We start from the raw sequence: 21,098 nt of genomic DNA, 5'->3' as shown, positions 1-21,098 counted from the left end.
CATTTAGAGAGTACAACTGATAGACTAATGATATTTTGATACTAGAATTTTTAATGCTAGGCAAATGATCTTCTAGTGAAAAGGAAGTTCATGGGTCAAATGGGGAAAATAGTGGCAGAGCTGTGTCTGCAAAGGAAGTCTTTTATAGCATTATTTTTCATATTATGAAAATATTATAAACTATTAGTTATATAACCATATTATGACCTATTATTATGTCATGAAATCAATTTAATGGAATATGGCTATCATTCTCTAAAAAATAGATCAAAATAGAACATATTAGATTCTACTAGACTCACTGGAAAATATCTGAATATACTGTATGTAATAAAGGAAATTATTATTTCATGAAACCCTTTTTCAGTAATATATATGCCTCTCATTTCTTCTTCCCTAAGTCCCTTGGTCAATCCATCCATCCATCCATGAACATACATGTACAACTACATATGCTACATATTGGGTCACAATATAAATTATATTTCTTACTATAAGTAGCAATAAAAAAAAAGTTTTAAGCAAAAGACTACCAGTTCTCCTTCCACAAAATTATGCCACCTATAGAGTAATAGCTTCACATAAATGAGATGAAATCTTTAGAAATTCTATGATCGATTTCTTGACTTTTACAGTAGCCTCATTACTGGATTAAAATGTAGTAGAGCAGTAATTTGATAAATTGGTGATCTGAAGAAGGAAAACCACCAGGGATAAGTTCAACCAACATCAGAAGTTTATAGCTACCTTAATAGTTTCCAGTAAATGAGAGTCAAAGTCTGCTGTCCAAACACCTTACTATGCAACCAGATTGTGTCTTCTCTCAGATATCCAAATACTTCTTTTTGGTAGTTCCATCCTTCATTAACTCTTTTTGGGAGAGCTTTAGCAGCAGGGCCATACAATGAGCACAAAAGGCAATACTGAGGTCTAACTTGTTCAGTGCCAATATAGGATATCATACCATCATCCTTTTATAACAAATTAAATGTTGGTCCTTGACTGGGAGCAAGAAAGTAACTAGAGAAACTAGGGGGAAAAAAGACAAGACATTCCCTGGGTCTAACCTAGACCTACTGAATCAAATCTACAGGGATGGAGTCTATGAATCTGTTTTTGTTTTGTTTTTTTTTTAAGTTCCTTAGTGAGTTCTTTGACAAATCCATGTTCGAAAACATCTTCTACAGACATAGTACAGGTTTATCTGTTCCATATGACCTTTAAACAAAAATTTTTTTAGACTTTTATTTATTTATTTGAGAGAGAGAGAACACAAAGAGAGAGAGAGAAGCAGACTTCCTGCTGAGTAGACAGCCCTACAGGACTCCATCCCAGGACCCTGAGATTATGACCTGAGCCGACAGCAGACACGTAACTGACTGAACCACCCAGGCACTCCCTTCTATATTACCTTTTAAGAAAAGTTGGCCTCCTTCCTTTACCCTTCCAATTTTTCATGCCAGAATCTTTGGAGGCATCCTTGAGTTCCTCTTTCCTCTTCCTTCAAAGTATATTTAGAATCTTTCTACTTCTCACCTACTGCTACCACCCTAGAACAAATCCCCATCATCTCTAATGAGGATTATTACAACAGACTCCCTGCTTCCTTCCTTCCCTTCTTTTGTTAATTCCCAATACAGTCATCAAAGCAATTCTTTTAGAACTGATATAATATCTTGTCACTGCCCTGGTCAAATCTCCCATGGCTTCCCCGTTCATAGGAGGTATAAGCCCTTACCTGCCCCATAAGGCCCTTTCCTCTCTGATATCTTCTCTTACTATTCTCCCAACTATGCCGAGTTCCTTGACTCTTCTTGGAATACACCAATCATACTCTTGCCTTAGGGTCTATGCAATTTCTGTTTCCTCTGCTATGGAAATTCCTTCCCCAGATAACATCATAGCTAACTCTCATGCTTTTTTTAAGTCTTTATCAAAGATCATTTTCTCAGTAAGGCCTAACCTCAACATTCCATGTTAAATTGTAATTTGCATTTCTTGTTCTCCAGCATTCCAATGTTGCCCTATCCTGCTGGGGTTTTTTCCCCCCAAAGCACTTTTCATCTTCAAACTGACTACATAATTTACTTACTTATAATATTTATTATTTATTTCTGTGTCTCCCTCCATTAGAACATCAGCTCCATGAGGGCAAGAATCTTTGCATATTTTATTCTTTGATACATCCCAAGGATCTAGAACACTGCTTGGCACATAGTAAGTAATCAATAAATAACTGGTGAATAGGGGCACCTGGATGGCTCACTTGCAAAAGTGTGTGACTTTTGATCTCGGGGTTGTGAGTTAGAGCCCCATGTTGAGTGTAGAGTTTACTTAAATAAATTTTTAAAAACTTAAAAAAAAATGGTGAAGAAATGGAGAGATAGTGAGGCTAACCAAGATCTGGAACTCTTGATCCATTCCAATTAGCCATATAAATATCGAAGATCCAATCGTGAAGTTGTAATCTTTATATTGCCAGTACCTCTGGAGGTGGCTTCTATTCACTAATACTCTTTTTTTTTTTTTTAAAGATTTTATTTATTTATTTGACAGACAGAGATCACAAGGCAGCAGAGAGAGAGAGGAGGAAGCAGGCTCCCCGCTGAGCAGAGAGCCCGATGCGGGGCTCGATCCCAGGACCCTGAGATCATGACCCGAGCCGAAGGCAGAGGCCCTAACCCACTGAGCCACCCGGGTGCCCCTATTCACTAATACTCTTAATGCAATGATGTTTAACAAAAGAATAATCCAGTGAGAATATCAGATCCATTTTTAAAAATATTTAAATCAAAGTAACTGAGAAATAAAATTGTAGACAAGTTTATAAACCAATGACTTTGTGTAGAAAAACTTCTTGTCTTAAAATAGAGGAATTTCAAACACTGCTCAGAATATCTGAGAAAGTTCTGTTTTTAAATAGTATAGTAACCTGGTGCTTGGCAGTTAAAGACATCTGGAGCAAAAAAGCATTTTCCTGTTTCTTCAGCAATCAAGGCATAGTCCACCTGGCTGAGACCGCTCACAGCTGGCAAAAACAAGTTCCAGAGGCCTTCTGCTTTGGCCATTTCCTGTCAAGGTGATGAATACGCCAGAGTGATCATAACTTACCATGCACTAAAATAGTTTATTTTTAAAAGATATTGCTATTTATGCTTCTTGCAACTTAAAAACACTTATGAAGTTACTTGTTTTATTTACCTGTGTAAAATCAAATAGTTACTAACTCACTAGAAATCAACAATTTCCTGTTAAAGAAATGCCCTTTTCTCCAAGTTTCCTTAGATTTGGCTGAAAAACTAAATTTGCTTTCCTGAGTACCTCTTACTGAATTATAGTTATTACAGAATCTCCCACATTTGAGTGTAAGTATGTCAAACATACTATTTTGTATATTTTAATTTCTTACGTGTGTTGTGGTTAGGATTTAAAAACATGAAATTTAGACCAAGCGCATGTGGGACAAATGTTCTGCTTGACTTCTATTGTAATTTTGCAACAGATGGTAGTGAGTGCTGTTGATCGTATTTTTTCTTTCAATAGCTGTAAGAGGTTATCGTCATCACATACCACACACAAAATGCTATGTAACCTACTTTGTATACTATAGGTTCTGTTCTTAACTTTCTTTTTAAAAAGTTATTACTGATATATTTATTCTCTACATATATAACAACAACAGCAATAACAAACTAAGGTTTCAAAAATCAACAGCATACTCATTTTCCAACATTAAATGCTTTCTTGTTTTTCTTACCTTAAGTTTATCAATCACTAAAGGTTTTTTCCATCTGTCCACTGAATTTTCATTTTGAATGTAGAACTCAATTACCTCCTTAAAGTAATAATAAGAAAAAAGTTCATTAGTTAAAGTTAATACAAAGTAAATAATGCCATAAACTGCAAATATCCAAAGTAAACCTATTTAGATGAAGAAGTTTTTCAAACTGCTATTAAATCAGTAATATTTCTTTCCAAAACCAGATACATGAGTATAAACAAATCTAGAGGGTTTTTGCTCACAAAATTATGCTGCCTCGATATTAGATAACAGACTTCCAAAATCTTGTACCAAGATTTAGTGTTCCCTTTTTAGCAATATAGCTCACTGGGTAGTCATAGGAACCCCTCTCAAAGTAGCACAACTAAAAATGCCATAGAAAATATTTAAAATAATGAAAAAAATACCAGTAATGAATAGCTGTGCTGGAAGAACAATAAGGAAATTCCTCAGTGGTCAGAAATAAAAAAGCCTGACTCTTCAGGTGTTACTAAAGTACTTGTTTCAAGCCACCATTAGCAAAAATTAGCAAAACTAACATTGTAACAAAACTGAATCACACTCCCCAAAGACTACAGACAAAAAAAAGATCATATATAGAATAAAGTATTTGTGTCCAATAAATTTAAATAAAGGAAGGAATTAAAAGTATGACAAAGTTTATCAAAATTGGCCAAATTTGAAAAAGAACAAAAAAGTAAAAGAATCAAAAGCAATTTGAGGAAAAGAAAAAACACATTAATTAAATTTAAAAATTCAAGCAGAGGTTCTTATAAACAATTGAGAACTGAATTCCCAGTGCAACAAATGAAGGCAGAAATCAGTGTTTTAATGTCTTCAGTTGCTAAGAGAAAATAACTGTCAACCTGGAATTCTATATCCAATAAAACAATCTTTCAAGAATTAGGGCAAAATAAAGGCATTAAAATAAAGAAACAGAGAGAATCTGAATCAGAATCATTACTTCCCTCTCTTGAGCAAAAAAAGGAAAATAAAAAGAAAAAAAATCAAAGAAAAGGTTACTAGCAGATTCTCATTAAAGGAACTTGATCCTAAAAGAAACATCTGAGTTGCAAGAAGAAACGGTAAATAAAGTGGTAAATACATGGGTAAATATAAATTAAAAACTAGCCACACCAAACAGTAATAATAATCTCTAATTTGTGCAACTAAAATAATCAAGATGAACTAAAATATGGATTGGGAAGGCATTTTCCAATATTTTGCTGTTACAGAATCTCTACACCTAATTTTTTTTTTACTTATGCTAGAATTATAGATTAAAATCTGTGACTATTGTCACAAGGCCACATTACAAAATTATTTTCTAAAATTGTTCCACTCCTTTATAGTCATATAATACACAAAACTGTTCTTTTTATTAAGCATGGCTAGTCTAGGGAAATGATGTATATAGTGAAAACTGCAAGAAGACAAAGGACAGCTCTTTTTCACCAGGATGAAGAGCATTCATCATTTCTGTCAGGAAGTCAGTTGAATTGTAGATTTCCTGTTTAGGGTTGTTTATTATGTCCATCCCTTGTACTGCAGTAGAAATAGTCAATGCTACAATATATTATGCAATACATTTACAAATTCCTCATCTCTGACTACCTCTTTATGATACTACAGTTCTGAGAAATTAAATCACCCAATGTTTACATAATTATTTTAAAAACTTGTGTGATTTAATACTTCCTGTTCTAAAGTCTATCCATTTAGAGATCTGCAAAATCTGTTTGTACTGCGGTAGAAGTCAGAATTAATATAAAATCTCATTATAAAGAAGGTTTCTTTTTTTTTTTTTTTTTAAAGATTTTTATTTATTCTTTTGTCAGAGAGAGTGAGCACAGGCACACAGAGAGGCAGGCAGAGGCAGAGGGAGAAGCAGGCTCCCCGCTAAGCAAGGAGCCCGATGTGGGACTCGATCCCAAGACCCTGGGATCATGACCCGAGCCGAAGGCAGCTGCTTAACCAACTGAGCCACCCAGGCGTCCCATAAAGAAGGTTTCTTTAGTTCTTAGAGTATGAAAAACAGTATATTGGTGAAAGGAGAAAGCAGAAAATACACTTGATGCCTAATCGATTCCCCCCAAATAGCACCTTTAACATCTAACTTCCTCATAACTTAACTGAGATACTGTTTTGCAGTATGTTAGTTCAGAATCTTAAATCTGAGCCTACAAATAATTTTGCAATATAATGTTTTTCACCTTAAAGTTGTCTATTAGAAAAAAGCAATAGTTCTTTAATAGTACATTACACTTAAGAGGAAAATATAACTAATGTTATCTTTATATTGTAAGTGTATTCTCAAGACTATGTTGCTAGTTCTTGTTTTAAATTCTATTTCTTAGGACTCCTTATCCATTTTATTTTTATTTTTTTTAGAGAGAGAGCATGCACATGTGGTGGTTGGGCAGAGGGACAGAGAGGGAGAGAGAGAATCTTAAGCAGGCTCCACACCCAGTGTGAGCCCAATGCGGGGTTTGATCTTATGACCCCGAGATCATGATCTGAGCTAAAATCAAGAGCTGGATGCTTAATTGACTGAGCCACCCAGGCCCCCTCCTTACCCATTTTAAATAGGAAAAACTGCCTTTTAACACTTTCATAGATATTAAGTTCTTAATGTTCTCACTTTATGAAATCCAAGGAATATCAAAGGTCATTACAGTAGTTTAAATGAAGCTTATTTTTTCCCATTAAAAAAATTAGAAAAATATGTAAAAGTATTGAGAAAAAGTCATCAACAGTCTTACTAAAGATGTATACTGTTAAAATACTGGTCTATTATATGACATTATCTTGTTTTCTAGATGCGACCTTTAATTTTTATAAACTTAGTTATAATACTGGATAGAATTTTATAGGTTTCCCCCCTCCTGTTTTGAAAAAGTTAATTACTTTTCTCCAGATATCATTTCAAATGTATATGTTCACAGACAAGGATTAGTATTGCTTAAAATCATTCTACATGATAAAACTTTTTACAGATGTTGGCTTAAGATTTTTGTTTTTAACATTTTATTTTATTTTTTAAGATTTTATTTTTAAGTAGTCTCTATACCCAATATGGGACTTAAACCCACAACCCCAAGATCAAGACTTGCATGCTCCGATGACTGTGCCAGCCGGGTACCCTGGTTTATGATTTTTAATGAAAGAAAAAGCCCATGTTATTAGGCATAGATGTATTCTAGATTTGAACTCTCTGCAAAGACAAAATTACTGTGGCTTTCCTTGCCACAGAAATATTGACAATCTTCTGTTAAAGCTATAGATTGCTTTTTTTTTTAAACTTATAATAAAGCATTTTCTTTTACATTGAAAAACTTTTTAAATGTATTCATTTGAGACAGAGAGATACAGGGAGAGAGCATGATCAGGGGGAGAGGCAGAAGTAGACTCCCGCTGAGCCGGGAGCCCTACTCAGGGCTTGATCCCAGGACCTGGAGACCATAACCTGAACCAAGGCAGATGCTCAATCATCTGAGCAACCAAGGCATCCCTACATTGAAAATTCTTTGTAAATATTTTAATAGCTGCATAATATTAAGTTTAGCAGATATCACAACCCAACTTGTGATACTTCTTTTCTCTGCTTCATGTTTCCCTTGATTTCCCATTCACATTTATAAATGAAAGAGCAAGACCACACGGTTTCTTCTGCTAATTCTGCCCTCTCCTTTGAATAGTCAGCTGGTTCCAGGCACAAGCATGTCCACAAATATGTTTCATTTTAGGGTGAGCAGGCAGAAATCAGGCAGGCTGATAGGCAAGCTGGGGTTTATACCAAACCCCTATTTTTAAAAAAATGCCCCCAAAATAGAGGACTCTAGAGCACTAACCCTCATGTGAAATCCTGGCTTCTTGAAATAGATAATTTTTTTTTAAGAGTCCTAAGTTTATTACTCATAGTTTAAATATTCTCTGACTCATTTTCAAGCCAGAGTAGTAATTGTACCCCTGCTGCAAGGATTACATAAGTTACTATACTTCAAGCTCTTGGCATAGTATCTGGCAGAGGAGTAAATTCTTAATATAATAATTAGTGTTGATTCACTGTCTCTTTCCCATTTGACTGTGAAGATAGCAACTTGTCTTCCTGGCATAATATCATCGTGCTTAATAAGACTTAATATCGTTATGTCCCCACCATCAAGTACACTGACCAGCACAGAGAGGTGCTCAATGTTTGTTGAAGGTCTGAAGGAAGTATTTTGCTGAGGGTAGAATTTACGCAAAGTCTGAATCTAGAACACATGCTCTAAGTTCAGGTTTTCCATAGTGTTCCACATTGGCTTCCTTCTCTTTGATTTAGGCAAACTGCTTAATGTCTCTGGGCCTCAATTTCCTCACTTTGTTTTTCATTTTATCTTTTTTCAAACTGGAGTGGTTAGCATGCAATATTCTATTCGTTTCCAGTGGACAACATAGTCATACGATCACCAAGGTAAGTCTAATCATTTGCTTTTTTAGAGGACTCTTACAGCCTTCTGTCTGAAGCAAATGCTACAGCTAGGCATGAGGTGTTACAGACCTACCCCTGCAGCTCATCTACAGGTTAATTCTTCAGTCAAACATCTTGATTTTGTTTTCCCTTCTCACTCTTGCTCTCCATACCAGCCCATCACAGAGGACTCCATGGTAAAACAAAACAAAATGGTTACCACCTGTGCTATAGCCTTCCCTTATTTCAAAATGATTTTGAGCCTCACACCAGTCAGAATGGCTAAAATTGACAAGTCAGGAAATGACAGATGCTGGCGAGGATGCAGAGAAAGGGGAACCCTCCTACACTGTTGGTGGGAATGCAAGCTGGTGCAACCACTCTGGAAAACAGTGTGGAGGTTCCTCAAAAAACTGAAAATAGAACTACCCTATGACCCAGCAATTGCACTACTGGGTATTTACCCTAAAGATACAAATGTAGTGATCCGAAGGGGCACGTGCACCCAAATGTTTATAGCAGCAATGTCCACAATAGCCAAACTAAGGAAAGAACCTAGATGACCATCAACAGATGAATGGATAAAGAAGATGTGGTATATATATAAAATGGAATACTATGCAGCCATCAAAAGAAATGAAATCTTGCCATTTGTGATGACATGGATGGAACTAGAGGGTATTATGCTTAGTGAAATAAGTCAATCAGAGAAAGACAAATATTATTATATGATCTCCCTGATATGAGGAAGTAGAGATGCAACGTGGGGGGCTTGGGGGGTAGGAAAAGAATAAATGAAACAAGATGGGATCAGGAGGAGACTCTTAATCTCACAAAACAAACTGAGGGTTGCCAGGGGGAGAGGGGTAGGGAGAGGGTGATGAGGTTATGGACATTGGGGAGGATATGTGCTATGGTGAGTGCTGTGAAGTGTGTAAATCTGGCAATTCACAGACCTGTACCCATGGGGCTAATAATACATTATATGTTCATTAAAAAATTAAAAAATTATTAAAAAAATGATTTTGAGGTATGTCTTCCTCTGTTAGGGGTTATTCTTTGGAATGATCCATTCTGTTTTCCAATTCAGCTTCCATTCTCTTTTCTTCCTTTTTCTTTTTTTAAAAAAGATTTTATTTATTTATTTTTCAGAGAAGGGAGGGCAGAGAGAGGGAGAGGAAGGCCCCCTGCTGAGCAAGGAGTCCAATGCAGCATTCAATCCCAGGACCTGAGCTGAAGGCAGACACTTAACTGACTTAGCCACCCAGGCATCCCCCACTCTCTTTTCAAAACCTTAGTCCTCTGATGTGTCCACTCCTTTTTTTGTGCTTTTAGCAACTTAATCCATTTTTCAAAAGTTTTTAAATTGTTAATGGGATTTTATTTGAGGGAAAGCAAGTAAATGCTGAATTCGGTCTGCCATCTGAACCAAGTGTTACATTTTCTTTTTAATACCCAAAAGTTCAGAATTTTAAAACTCAACATTCTATATGTACTATATGTATATATATCAAAAGTCTCCATGGGGCACCTGGGTGGCTCAGTGGGTTAAAGCCTCTACCTTCGACTCAGGACATGATCCTGGAGTTCTGGGATTGAGCCCCACGTTGGGCTCTCTGCTCAGTGGGGAACCTGCTTCCCTTCCTCTCTCTCTGCCTGCCTCTCTACCTACTTGTGATCTCAGTCTATCAAATAAATAAATAAAATATGAAAAAAAAGTCTCCAAAGTGATACCTTAAATACTAAACACATGTAAGAGGAGACTATTTTTATGCTATTTTATAAATTTAAATTCAACTAATTAACATACAGTGTGTTATTAGTTTCAGAGGCAGAGTTCAGTGATTCATCAGTCTTACACACTCAGTGCTAATTACATCCTGGCCCTCCATAATGTCCATTACCCACTTACCACATCTCCCACCTCCCTCCACTCCAGTACCCCTCAGTTTGTTTCCTCTGATTAAGAGTCTCATGGTTTGTCTCCCTCTCTGATTTTGGCTTATTTTATTTTTCCCTCCCTTCCCCATGAACCTCTTTTTTTTTTTTTCTGTTTTGTTTCTTAAATTCCACATACATGTGAGATCATATGATAATTGTCTTTCTCTGACTTACTTCACTCAGCATAATGCCCTCCAGTTCTGTCCATGAGTTACAAATGGCAAGATTTCATTTTTTTGATGGTTAAGTAATATTCCATTGCATATATATACAAGTCTTACATATAGAAGACATCTTCTGTAACATCTTCTTTATCCATTTATCTGTTGATGGATATCTTGGCTCTTCCACAGTTTGGCTATTGTGGACATTACTACTATAAACATTGGGGTGCATGTGCCCTTTCAGATCACTACATTTGTATCTTTGGGGTAAATACCTAGTAGTGCAATTGCTGGCTCACACAGCAGCTCTATTTTCAACTTCCTGAGGAACCTCCATACTGTCTTACAGAGTGGCTGCACCAGCTTGGAGTCCCACCAACAGAGTTAAGAGGGCTCCCCCTTCTCTGCATCCTTGCCAACATCTGTTGTTTCCTCACTTGATAATTTCAGCCATTCTGACAGGTGTGAAGGGGTATCTCATTGTGGTTTTGATTTGTACTTCCCTGTTGCCAAGGGATGTGGAGCATTTTTACATGTAACTGTTTGCCATTTAGATGTCTTCTTTGGAGAAATGTCTGTTTATCTCTTCTGCCCACTTCTTGACTGGATTATTCGTTCTTTGTGGTTGAGTTTCATAAATTCTTCATAGATTTTGGATACTAGCCCTTTATCTGATAAGACATTTGTAAATATCTTCTCCCATTCTGTCAGTTGTCTTGGTTTTGTCCATTATTTCTTTTGCAGTGCACAAAAGCTTTTTATCTTAATAAAGTCCCAATAATTCATTTTTGCTTTTGTTTCCCTTGCCTTAGGAGACAGGTCTAGCAAGAAGTTGCTATGGCCAAGGTCACAGAGGTTGCTGCCTGTGTTCTCCTCTAGGATTTTGATGGATTCCAGTCTCACATTGAGGTCTTTAATCCACTTTGAGTCTATTTTTGTGTATGGTGTAAGAAAATGGTCCAGTCTCATTCTTCTGCATGTGGCTGTCCAATTTTCCCAACACCATTTGTTGAAGAGACTCTCTTTTTTCCATTGGATATTCTTTCCTCCTTTGTCAAAAATTAGGTGACCACAGAGTTGAGGATCCATTTCTGGGTTCTCTATTCTGTTCCATTGATCTATGTGTCTGTTTTTGTGCCAGTACCATACTGTCTTGATGATTACAGCTTTGTAATAGGGCTTGAAGTCTGGGATTGTGATGCCACAGCTTTGGTTTTCTTTTTCAACATTCCTCTGGCTATTCAGGGTCTTTTCTGGTTCCACACAAAATTTAGGATTATTTGTTCCAGCTCTGTGAAAAAAGTGGATGGTGTTTTGATATGGATTGCATTGAATGGATAGACTGCTTTGGGTAGCACAGACATTTTAACAATTTTTGTTTTTCCAATCCATGAGCATGGAACATTTTCCCATTCCTTTGTGTCTTCCTCAATTTCTTTCATGAATGTTCTGTAGTTTTTAGAGTACAAATCCTTTACCTCTTTGGTTAAGTTTATTCCTAGGTATCTTATGTGTTTTGGTGCAGTTGTAAGTGGGATCAATTCCTTAATTTCTCTTTCTTCTGTCTCATTGTTAGTGTACAGAAATGCAATTTCTGTGTGTTGATTTTATATCCTGCCATACTGCTGAATTGCTGTATGAGTTCTAGTCACTTTGGGGTGGAGTCTTTTGGGTTTTCCATATAGAGTATCATGTCATCTGTGAAGAGTGAGAGTCTGACGTCTTCTTTGACAATTCGGATGCTTTTTCTTTTTGTTGTCTGATTGCTGAGTCTAGAACTTCTAGTAATATGTTGAACAACAGTGGTCAGAGTGGACATCCCTGCCATGTTCCTAACCTTAGGAGAAATGCTCTCAGTTTCTCCCCATTGAGAATGATATTCACTGTGGGCTTTTCATAGATGGCCTTTATGATCTTGAGGTATGCTCATTTCTCTACACTGTGGAGAGTTTTAATCATGAAAGGATGCTGTACTTTGTCAAAATTGCTTTTTCTCCATTTATTGAGAGGATCATATGGTTCTTGTCCTTTCTCTTAATAACACTGTATATCATGTTGATTGATTTGCAGATGTTGAACCACCCTTGCAGCCCAGGACTAAATCCCACTTGGTCGTGGTGAATACTCCTTTTAATGTACTATTGGATCCCGTTGGCTAGTATCTTGGTAAGAATTTTGGCATCTATGTTCATTAGGGATAGTGTTCTGCAATTCTCTTTTTTGGTGGGGTCTTTGTCTGGTTTTGGGATTAAGGTAATCCTGGCCTCATAGAGTTTTCCTTCCATTTCGATTTTGTGAAACAGCTTCAGAAGAATAGTTTTTGTTTTGTTTTGTTTTGTTTTGTTTTTTAAGATTTTGTTTATTTATTTGACGGACAGAGATCACAAGTAGGCAGAGAGGCAGGCAGATGGGGAGGGGGGAAGCAGGCCCCCTGCTGAGCAGAGAGCCTGATGTGGGGCTCGATCCCAGGACCCTGAGATCATGACCCAAGCCAAAGGCAGAGGCTTAATCCACTGAGCCATCCAGGCGCCCCAGAAGAATAGGTTTTAGTACTTCTTTAAATGTTTGGTAGAATTCTCCTGGGAAGCCATCTGGCCCTGGACTCTTGTTTGCTGGGAGATTTTTGATTACTGCTTCAATTTCCTTGCTGGTTATGGGTCTGTTCAGGTTTTCCATTTCTTCCTGTTTCACTTCTGGTGGTATATAAGTTTCCAGGAATGTATCCATTTCTTCCAGATTGCCTAATTTGTTGGCATATAGTTGCTCATAACATGTCCTTAAAATTGTTTGTATTTCCTTGGTGTTGACTATGATCTCTCCCCTTTCATCCATGATTTTGTTTGAGTCCTTTCTCTTTTCTTTTTGATAAGTCTGGCCAGGGATTTATCGATTTTATTAACTCTTTTGAAGAACCAGCTTCTAGTTTCATTGATCTGTTTTACTGTTCTTTTAGTTTCTACTTCATTGATTTCTGCTCTAATCTTTATTAATTCTCTTCTCCTGCTTTGTTTAGCAGGGGAAGAACTGTTGTTCTTTCTCTAGCTCCTTACAGTGTAAGTTTAGCTTGTGTATTTGAGACTTTTCTAAGTTTTTGAGAAAGGCTTGTATTGCTATATACTTCCCTCTTAGGACTGCCCTTGCTGTATCACAAAGGTTTTGAACAGTTGTGTTTTCATTTTCATTTGTTTCCCTAATTTTTAAAAATTCTTCTATAACTTCCTGGCTGACCCTTTCATTCTTTAGTAGGATGCTCTTCAACCTCCAAGTGTTTGAGTTCCTTCCCGATCTCCTTTTGTGATTGAGGTCAAGTCTCAAAGCATCGTGGTCTGAAAATATGCAGAGAATGATCCCAATCTTTTGGTATCTGTTGAGACCTGATTTGTGACCAAGTATGTGATCCACTCTGGAGAATGTTCCATGTGCACTTGAGAAGAATATGTATTCTGTTGCTTTAGGATGGAATGCTCTGTATGTATCTTTGAAGTCCATCTGGTCCAGCGTGTCATTCGAAGTCCTTGTTTCCTTATTCATCTTCTGCTTAAATGATCTGTCCATTGTTGTGAGTGGGGTATTGAAGTCCCCCCACTATTAATGTATTATTATCCATGTGTTTCTTTAATTTTGTTATTAATTGGCTGCTTCCACTTTAGGGGCTTAAATATTTGCAATTATTAGATCTTCTTGTTGGATAGGCCCTTTAAGTATGATATAGTATTCTTCCTCATCTCTTATTACATTCTTTGGTTTGTTTTTTTTTTTTTTAAAGATTTTATTTATTTATTTGACAGACAGAGATCACAAGTAGGCAGAGAGGCAGGCAGAGAGAGAGAGAGGAGGAAGCAGGCTCCCTGCTGAGCAGAGAGCCTGATGAGGGGCTCCATCCCAGGATCCTGGGATCATTACCTGAGCCGAAGGCAGAGGCTTTAACCCACTGAGGCACCAGGTGCCCCTACATTCTTTGGTTTAAATCTAATTTGTCTGATATGATGATTGTTACCCCAGCTTTCTTTTGATGTCCATTAGCATGATAAATGGTTTTCCATGCCCTCTCTTTCAATCTGGAGGTGTCTTTGGGTCTAAGAAGAGTCTGCTGCAGACAGCATATGGATGCATGTTGCTTTTTAATCCAGTATGATACCTTGTGTCTTTTGACTGGGGCATTTAGCCCATTTAGATTCAGAGCAACTATTAAAATATAATGAATTCAGTGCCACTGTATTACTTAAAAAGTCATGTCCCTGTTAAGAGGAGGCTATTTTAGAACGAATTTCCCAATATTTTAGTAGTATTTTCCTTAAAAAGCTATACTCCACTGTCAGCAAAATTCATCTCATGACAGTTCTTTATTAAAAATATGATAATTTGGGCGCCTGGGTAGCTCAGAGGGTTAATGCCTCTGCCTTCGGCTCAGGTCATGATCCCAGAGTCCTGTGATCGAGCCCCACATTGGGCTCTCTGTGCCACAGGGAGCCTGCTTCCTCCTCTCTCTCTGCCTGCCTCTCTGCCTACTTGTGATCTCTGTCTGTCAAATAAATAAATAAAATCTTCTAAAAAATAAAAATAAATTCAAAAAATAAAAAATAAAAATATGATAACTATTTATCTAGTTCAAGCAACAATAGTAACTGCCCTATAAACACATATCAATTCTGAACATTTTTGTTTAAAGAATTTTGGTCTTTTTCAGTTTCCTATTTGATTTTGTAGGTCTAGCTCTAGAGCTCTCAGAATCACAGAAAATAGAAATGAGAATTTACTGTATGTCTACTCATACCTATGCACATCACAGATGAAAGACTAAGGCACTGAGAGTTAGAGTTATTTGTTCATGACCACCTAACTTGTGACAGGAATGGACTGAAATTAAACCCTTACAATTTCTACACCAGTGTTCAACTCACACATATATACCTGGCCCCACCTGCCTTATGTATTTTCATAACAGCTTTTACCTTTTCTTTACAGCATTATCATCTCTTATTGAATGTCTTTCTTTTGTGCTAAAGTGTAGGCTCTGTGGAAGCATTAGCTCTGTCTTATTCTTTTACTTTTGATGGCTCTCCAGATGCCTAACCCATTATTAGGTACCTCATAATTACATGTTAACCAAATGAATGAATGAATGCACCACGTTTCTTCTCTACCCCCAGTGAAGTTACAGAAACTTAATACCTTAAAGTAGTAGCCTGTATGGCAGAGATAGTAGTATCTGCGAGTAGACTGAAATGATATGCAACATTTCCTGGTTATGTCCATTTTGTTTAGTCTACAGTTTTCTTAATTGTCATAGGGAGCCATTAAAAAAAAAAAAAAAGCTAAAAGTCACTGCTTTATGAAAAGGCCCTAGAGTACCTGGCTGGCTCAGTTAGCTGGGCATCTGACTCTTGATTTTGGCTCAGGTCATGATCTCAGGGCTGTGGTGTTGGGCCCAGCGTAGAGCTCCCCACTCAGCGCAGTCTGCTTACTCCTTTCCCTCTGCTCCTCCCCCCAAATAAGTGTGCTCTCTAATAAATAAATAAAATCTTTTCTTTTTAAATGGCCCTAAAATAATGTTTTACTCTAATATATTTAGAGTCCCAACTTTACAACAGTTAATCCCCTTTGACTGAATTTTAATTTCAAGGATTCATCTGTGGCATTCCCTTGGCATCTTTTAGAAGCTCATCAGCTTCTGCAGCAGCTCAGTGCCTATGTAAGGAGGGCAATGGGTAAGGACTGACTACAAAGATAGCATACCATGATACTCCTAGAAGCAGAGATAACAGACATAATTCACCAACAGTCCTTGAGCACAAATACATTCTGTTTGTTTATACAGTACTTACCTTTTCAGCTGGAAGGATGTGTTGTTTCATGAAATGCTTCACCCTAGCAAGAACTTCCTGGCCAGTCTTACTCTGTACAAACAATTGTTGGGAAGTACCAATCTGTGGTGATGTAGTACTGAAAGTTCTTTATTCAAAAAAGAAAAGAAAGAAAGGAAAAAAAGAAGAGTTACAAAGGTGTCCCAAATCATTATTATATATTTCTGAATATAACGTGAGGTCTTCTCCAACTCCTTCAAAATATCCCTCAGGAGTTGGCATATTTTGGAATTTCTTAAGTTTTTCATATTATGCAATAAATGTACAATCACTTTACTTTGAACAGGAAACTTTAATGCTGAAAGCACTATGTAGGTAAAACATAAGCCTGGCACAATCTCAATCGGTGGTAGTTTTGAATCTTTATTAAAGTCAATTATCAAAATCTCTCAAAAAGAAGGTGAAGAAACTGAACACAAATGTAGTAATTATTCTTAGTATATTTCTCACAAACACAACTACTGGATGTCATTATAAAGATCTTTATGAAGAGCAACACTGTCAGTTGTTATGTTGAGAGAACACAAACATCACCTAAAAGATGAATTATAAAACATAACTGTCCTAATGTTAAGTCCTGGGTACTTGTGCCTGGACAGAATTTCCAGGGGCAGCATCATCAATGGATTCAGTAAGTGCTTTTATATCACATCACTTAGATGGCAGTGTGTAGTTGGGAAGAGAACTAGATGCCTCAAAAAGTGCTCCACTGATTGAGATATGGATTTCAAAGACATTTATGGAGTGATTGAATAAAATTTCATAAAATATGATGGAAGAGAGCAATACTTCTAAAGTTAACAAATCATCTTTTATAGGATGTAATTTTGAATAGGAATATGTAAGTAACATAAATATTAGAAAGAAGCATTTGAGAGTTTTATCTATTTCCTTGAAAGTTTGTATGCTCAAGTTGGCAAAAAAAAACTTTTAATCATGAATCTGGGCTATTTTATTTTCAGGCATATAAGATGTTATCAAAAAACTGATGTGATTGGCAGCAATAATCCTGGTATAAGCAACAGAAACAGTCCCTATCCCCCTGAAGTTTACAACCTTCATATATCTAATAAAGGCTCTAATTTGAATTAGCCAAGGAATCGATTTCGCTTACCTTTTTGAAAGCTGTAATCCAGTTTCTGCCAAAGGCTGCACAATCTTGGCAAACAGAAAGCTATTCTCAGATGCATTATTTCCCAGAAGATATCTACTATATACTCCCTATAAATAAATTAACATAGAGCAATTAAGATTGATTGAAAACCATTCTTCAGCTATCCAGTCTCTCCAGTTTCCCAGCTATGTGAGTCACTAAACTCACAAGGTATCAAGGTATAAATCAGACCATCAATTCTATTTATTTACATATAGGGATAATTATGCCACCCTAAATTAAAGAGTTATACATGCATCATTTGTTTAACACACTCTCATCCTAACAGAACTTTAACTGTAAATCAAATCAAACTTGAAAATGAACTCAAGAGTTAACAAAGATGTCAAACTGGCATCACCTTATACCACCTTTAAAGATCACTGTTCTCCTGTTTTAGTGGGGGAAAATCTAAATAAACCAAAACAAAATTAAAAACTATAAAATGGAAGAGAAGACAATGAGATGATCTCTAAGAATATTTTCTCTCATTATTTTGGAGTCCGAATTTAGTAACTGTCTCCTTGAACAGGGTTAGTTGAATGCTAATTAGTTTTTCTTTCTTCTCTGTGTTCTGTGCTTTCAACATAACACTCTCCTCTTCCTTGCTTGTCCCACCCTAACACAATCCACTGAATTTCATTAGTTTTATTTCTTCATGTAATTCTTTATGCAATAAGACACTCTAACATTTCTTCCATCATTTCCAATTTCATATTTGTAGTTAGAATGCAATGTTTGTGATCATCCCTATTACCACGTATAGTCTATCACATACATATTAATTTTAGCATAATGCAAGTAAAACTTTTGGTTGAAATGAAAATCCATTTTAAGTTCAAAGCCCATTTGGTATCTAATTTGTGGAAACTGACAAATATAAAAAACATACCATAAACCCTCTTTTGAGGAACCCATCCAACCAACATGATTAACGTGATTCTAAAATACAGGATGAGATGTAATACAACTATATCCAGAAGACATTTCAATTGGTCATGGATAGCATGGACTCAGAAGACAAGGAAAAACACCTTAATCCTTTTCACATTCTTTTTTGTTTCTAAAATCTCTTACTGACTTATTCTTCCAAGTCCTAGCCCTTTGTCATTGATGAAGCATCTCAATTTCTTAAATAAACTCCTGAGGTTCAAAGCACATGTAAACTAAATCAGTATAAAGAAGAATACACTTTAGGGGCACCTGGGTGGCTCAGTTGGTTAAGCACTGGAATTTTGATTTTGGCTCATGCCATGATCTTAGTTAGGATTGTGAGATTGAGCCCTATGGCAGGCTCTGCTGGGAGTGGAGCCTGCCTAAGATGCTTTCTCTCCCTCTCCCTCTACCCCTCCCCTGCTAAAAAAAAAAAAGAAAAAAAAGAATACATTTTAGATTAAAAAAAACTGATTTTATGCTCAATTTCCTCTTAAAATTAGTCACATAATTTGTGTGATTCTAACATTGTTAGAAAACGGAAAATTTTACTCATCTATTCTCTCAAAAATATATATTAAGAGACTACCATAATCTAGGTACAGTGCTAGACCTTGGGACATGCAAAAGTATTTCTTTCCTCATCATCAGTACTGGTTAATAAATGATTTTATAGTTTGGAGCAGACATTATTAAAAGATTTTAGGTCTTTCTTAAATTGGATATTCAGGAAATAACAAATCTTCATATGCTTTTCTCTTTTTATCTTTATTTATTTCTTTCTTCCTTCCACTGTTAAGTTTATCACACCAAAAAATGATAACACATTTTGCTACTCAATTTTTTGCCTTTGCCAAATTCCTATTCTGTAAAGTCTGGATTCATATTCACCCAGGCCTGGTATTTGTCATTATCCAAAGCAAAATGATCTAAGGAAAAAGAACATAAAACTCCTGAAGACCAGAAAATATCATGAATAGTACATTAATAAATAATGGTGAAACATAAGTTGAGACCAATCAATTACCTGTGCTATTCCAGCCATTTTAAAATATGCAAGAGCAAGAAAGAAATTCCAGTTAGGGAGAATAGAATCAATTCCCCTGCAGCGGCAATATATTGAAATCAGTTCTTCTATTGATGGTATCCCTATAAAAACAGCACATACTATAAAATTTAATAAAGATATCATGGTGAATGTTTCAAATGTAATAATACTACATGTGTACATAAAACTGATATACATAACAAACATGTTCTGAATGTTGATTTCCAAAAGAATGATATATATATAAAGGGCTACATTTTATCATAATTACTAAAAGTAAAAGCTGTTGTTCAGAAAAATCAAGAATAAAATGAATTAGAAACATTTCAGAGGAGTGCCTGGGTGGCTCAGTCAGTTAACCATCTGCCTTCAGCTCAGGTAATGATCCCAGGGTCCCGGGACCGAGTCCTGAGTTGGTCTCTTTGCTTAGCAGGAACCCTGTTTCTCCCTCTCCCTCTGTCCCTCCCCCTGCTCATGCACATGCATTCTTTCTCTCTCGCTCAAATAAATAAAGTCTTAAAAAAAAATTCAAGAAACAAATAAAAGATATGTATCTAAAATGGCAATATAATCTTACCTTTTAATTATGAAGAATAAATATAATTTTATATTAATAGTAATTTAGGCAACATTATGGTTTCATACCTATATTTTCTTGAAAGTAAGAATTTTGATTTATCTTTGGAACAGTCCTTGGCCAAAAGTAGAAGAGGGAGAGATGAGCTAAGTCTGACAAAGGATGACCAATAGTTGAAAGCTCCCAATCCAGTATAGCTATAACTCGAGACTGCAATTAAAAATAAAAAGGTTTTAACATATTTAATACAAAATGAAAACAGGCAAATAAGTGAAATCCTATTCTCTATCAAAAGCAAATCTTAGTTTATATAGTTTATAGTCTTTACCTGCAATGGCACATCTTATTTACCAAATAACTAATTAGTCTGGAATATGTAGAGCCAAGTCTGCTGGCTCCATTATTGGCCATCAGTTATCCTGCATTTTACTTTATATACGACTAGTATCTCTGCTAATGAGAGGAAAGAAAAGCAGCTGAAACTGCTCAACTGAGGGTTAACTGTTGTAAAGAAGAAATTCTAATAATTATTTATAATTTTAAGCATCTATGTCATGTCCTGCATAATTTAAAGTTAACTCTCAGGACACCTGGGTGGCTCCGTTGCTTAAGCATCTACAATTGCTGGGTCATAGGGTAACTCTATTTTTAACTTTTTGAGGACCCTCCACACTGTTTTCCAAAGTGGCCCTACCAACTTGCCTGATTTCAAGCTATATTATAAAGCTGTGATCACCAAGACAGCATGGTACTGGCACAAAAACAGACAGATAGATAAATGGAACAAAACAGAAAGCCCAGATATGGACCCTCAACTCTATGGTCAACTAATCTTCAACAAAGTAGGAAAAAATATCCAATGGGAAAAAGACAGTCTCTCCAATAAATGGTGCTGGAGAAATTGGACAGTTATATACAGAAGAATGAAACTTGACCATTCTCTTATATCATACACAAAGATAAACTCTAAATGGAAGACCTCAATGTCTCAATGTGAGACAGAAACCCATCAAAATTCTAGAGGAGAATATAGGTAGTAACCTCCTTGACATTGGCCACAGCAACTTCTTTCAAGACACATCTCCAAAGGCAAGGGAAACAAAAGCAAAAATGAACTTCTGGGACTTCATCAGCTTCTACTCATAATATGTTCTTAAGATTGTTTGTATTTCCTTGGTGTTGAC

General features: G+C 36.2%; 1 protein-coding gene across 1 annotated transcript in view; it reads right to left on the bottom strand.

The window, feature by feature from the left end:
• ACAD11 (acyl-CoA dehydrogenase family member 11) overlaps positions 1-21,098 on the bottom strand; it is a gene marked incomplete at its 5' end in the record, with an annotated part of 87,619 nt that overhangs the window by 47,991 nt on the left and 18,530 nt on the right. Inside the window, 6 exons of the mRNA XM_080827160.1 lie at positions 2,933-3,071; positions 3,758-3,835; positions 16,165-16,291; positions 17,318-17,424; positions 19,317-19,438; positions 19,983-20,124. Coding sequence (XP_080683286.1) covers positions 2,933-3,071; positions 3,758-3,835; positions 16,165-16,291; positions 17,318-17,424; positions 19,317-19,438; positions 19,983-20,124 — 715 coding nt within the window. The remainder of the gene's footprint in view (positions 1-2,932; positions 3,072-3,757; positions 3,836-16,164; positions 16,292-17,317; positions 17,425-19,316; positions 19,439-19,982; positions 20,125-21,098) is intronic.

The sequence above is a fragment of the Martes martes genome, assembly GCF_963455335.1.
Source record: "Martes martes genome assembly, chromosome: 1".
Classification (NCBI taxonomy): domain Eukaryota; kingdom Metazoa; phylum Chordata; class Mammalia; order Carnivora; family Mustelidae; genus Martes; species Martes martes.
The sequence above is the reverse complement of the archived record's forward strand: the minus strand, read 5'-3'. Positions and strand labels throughout refer to the sequence as shown.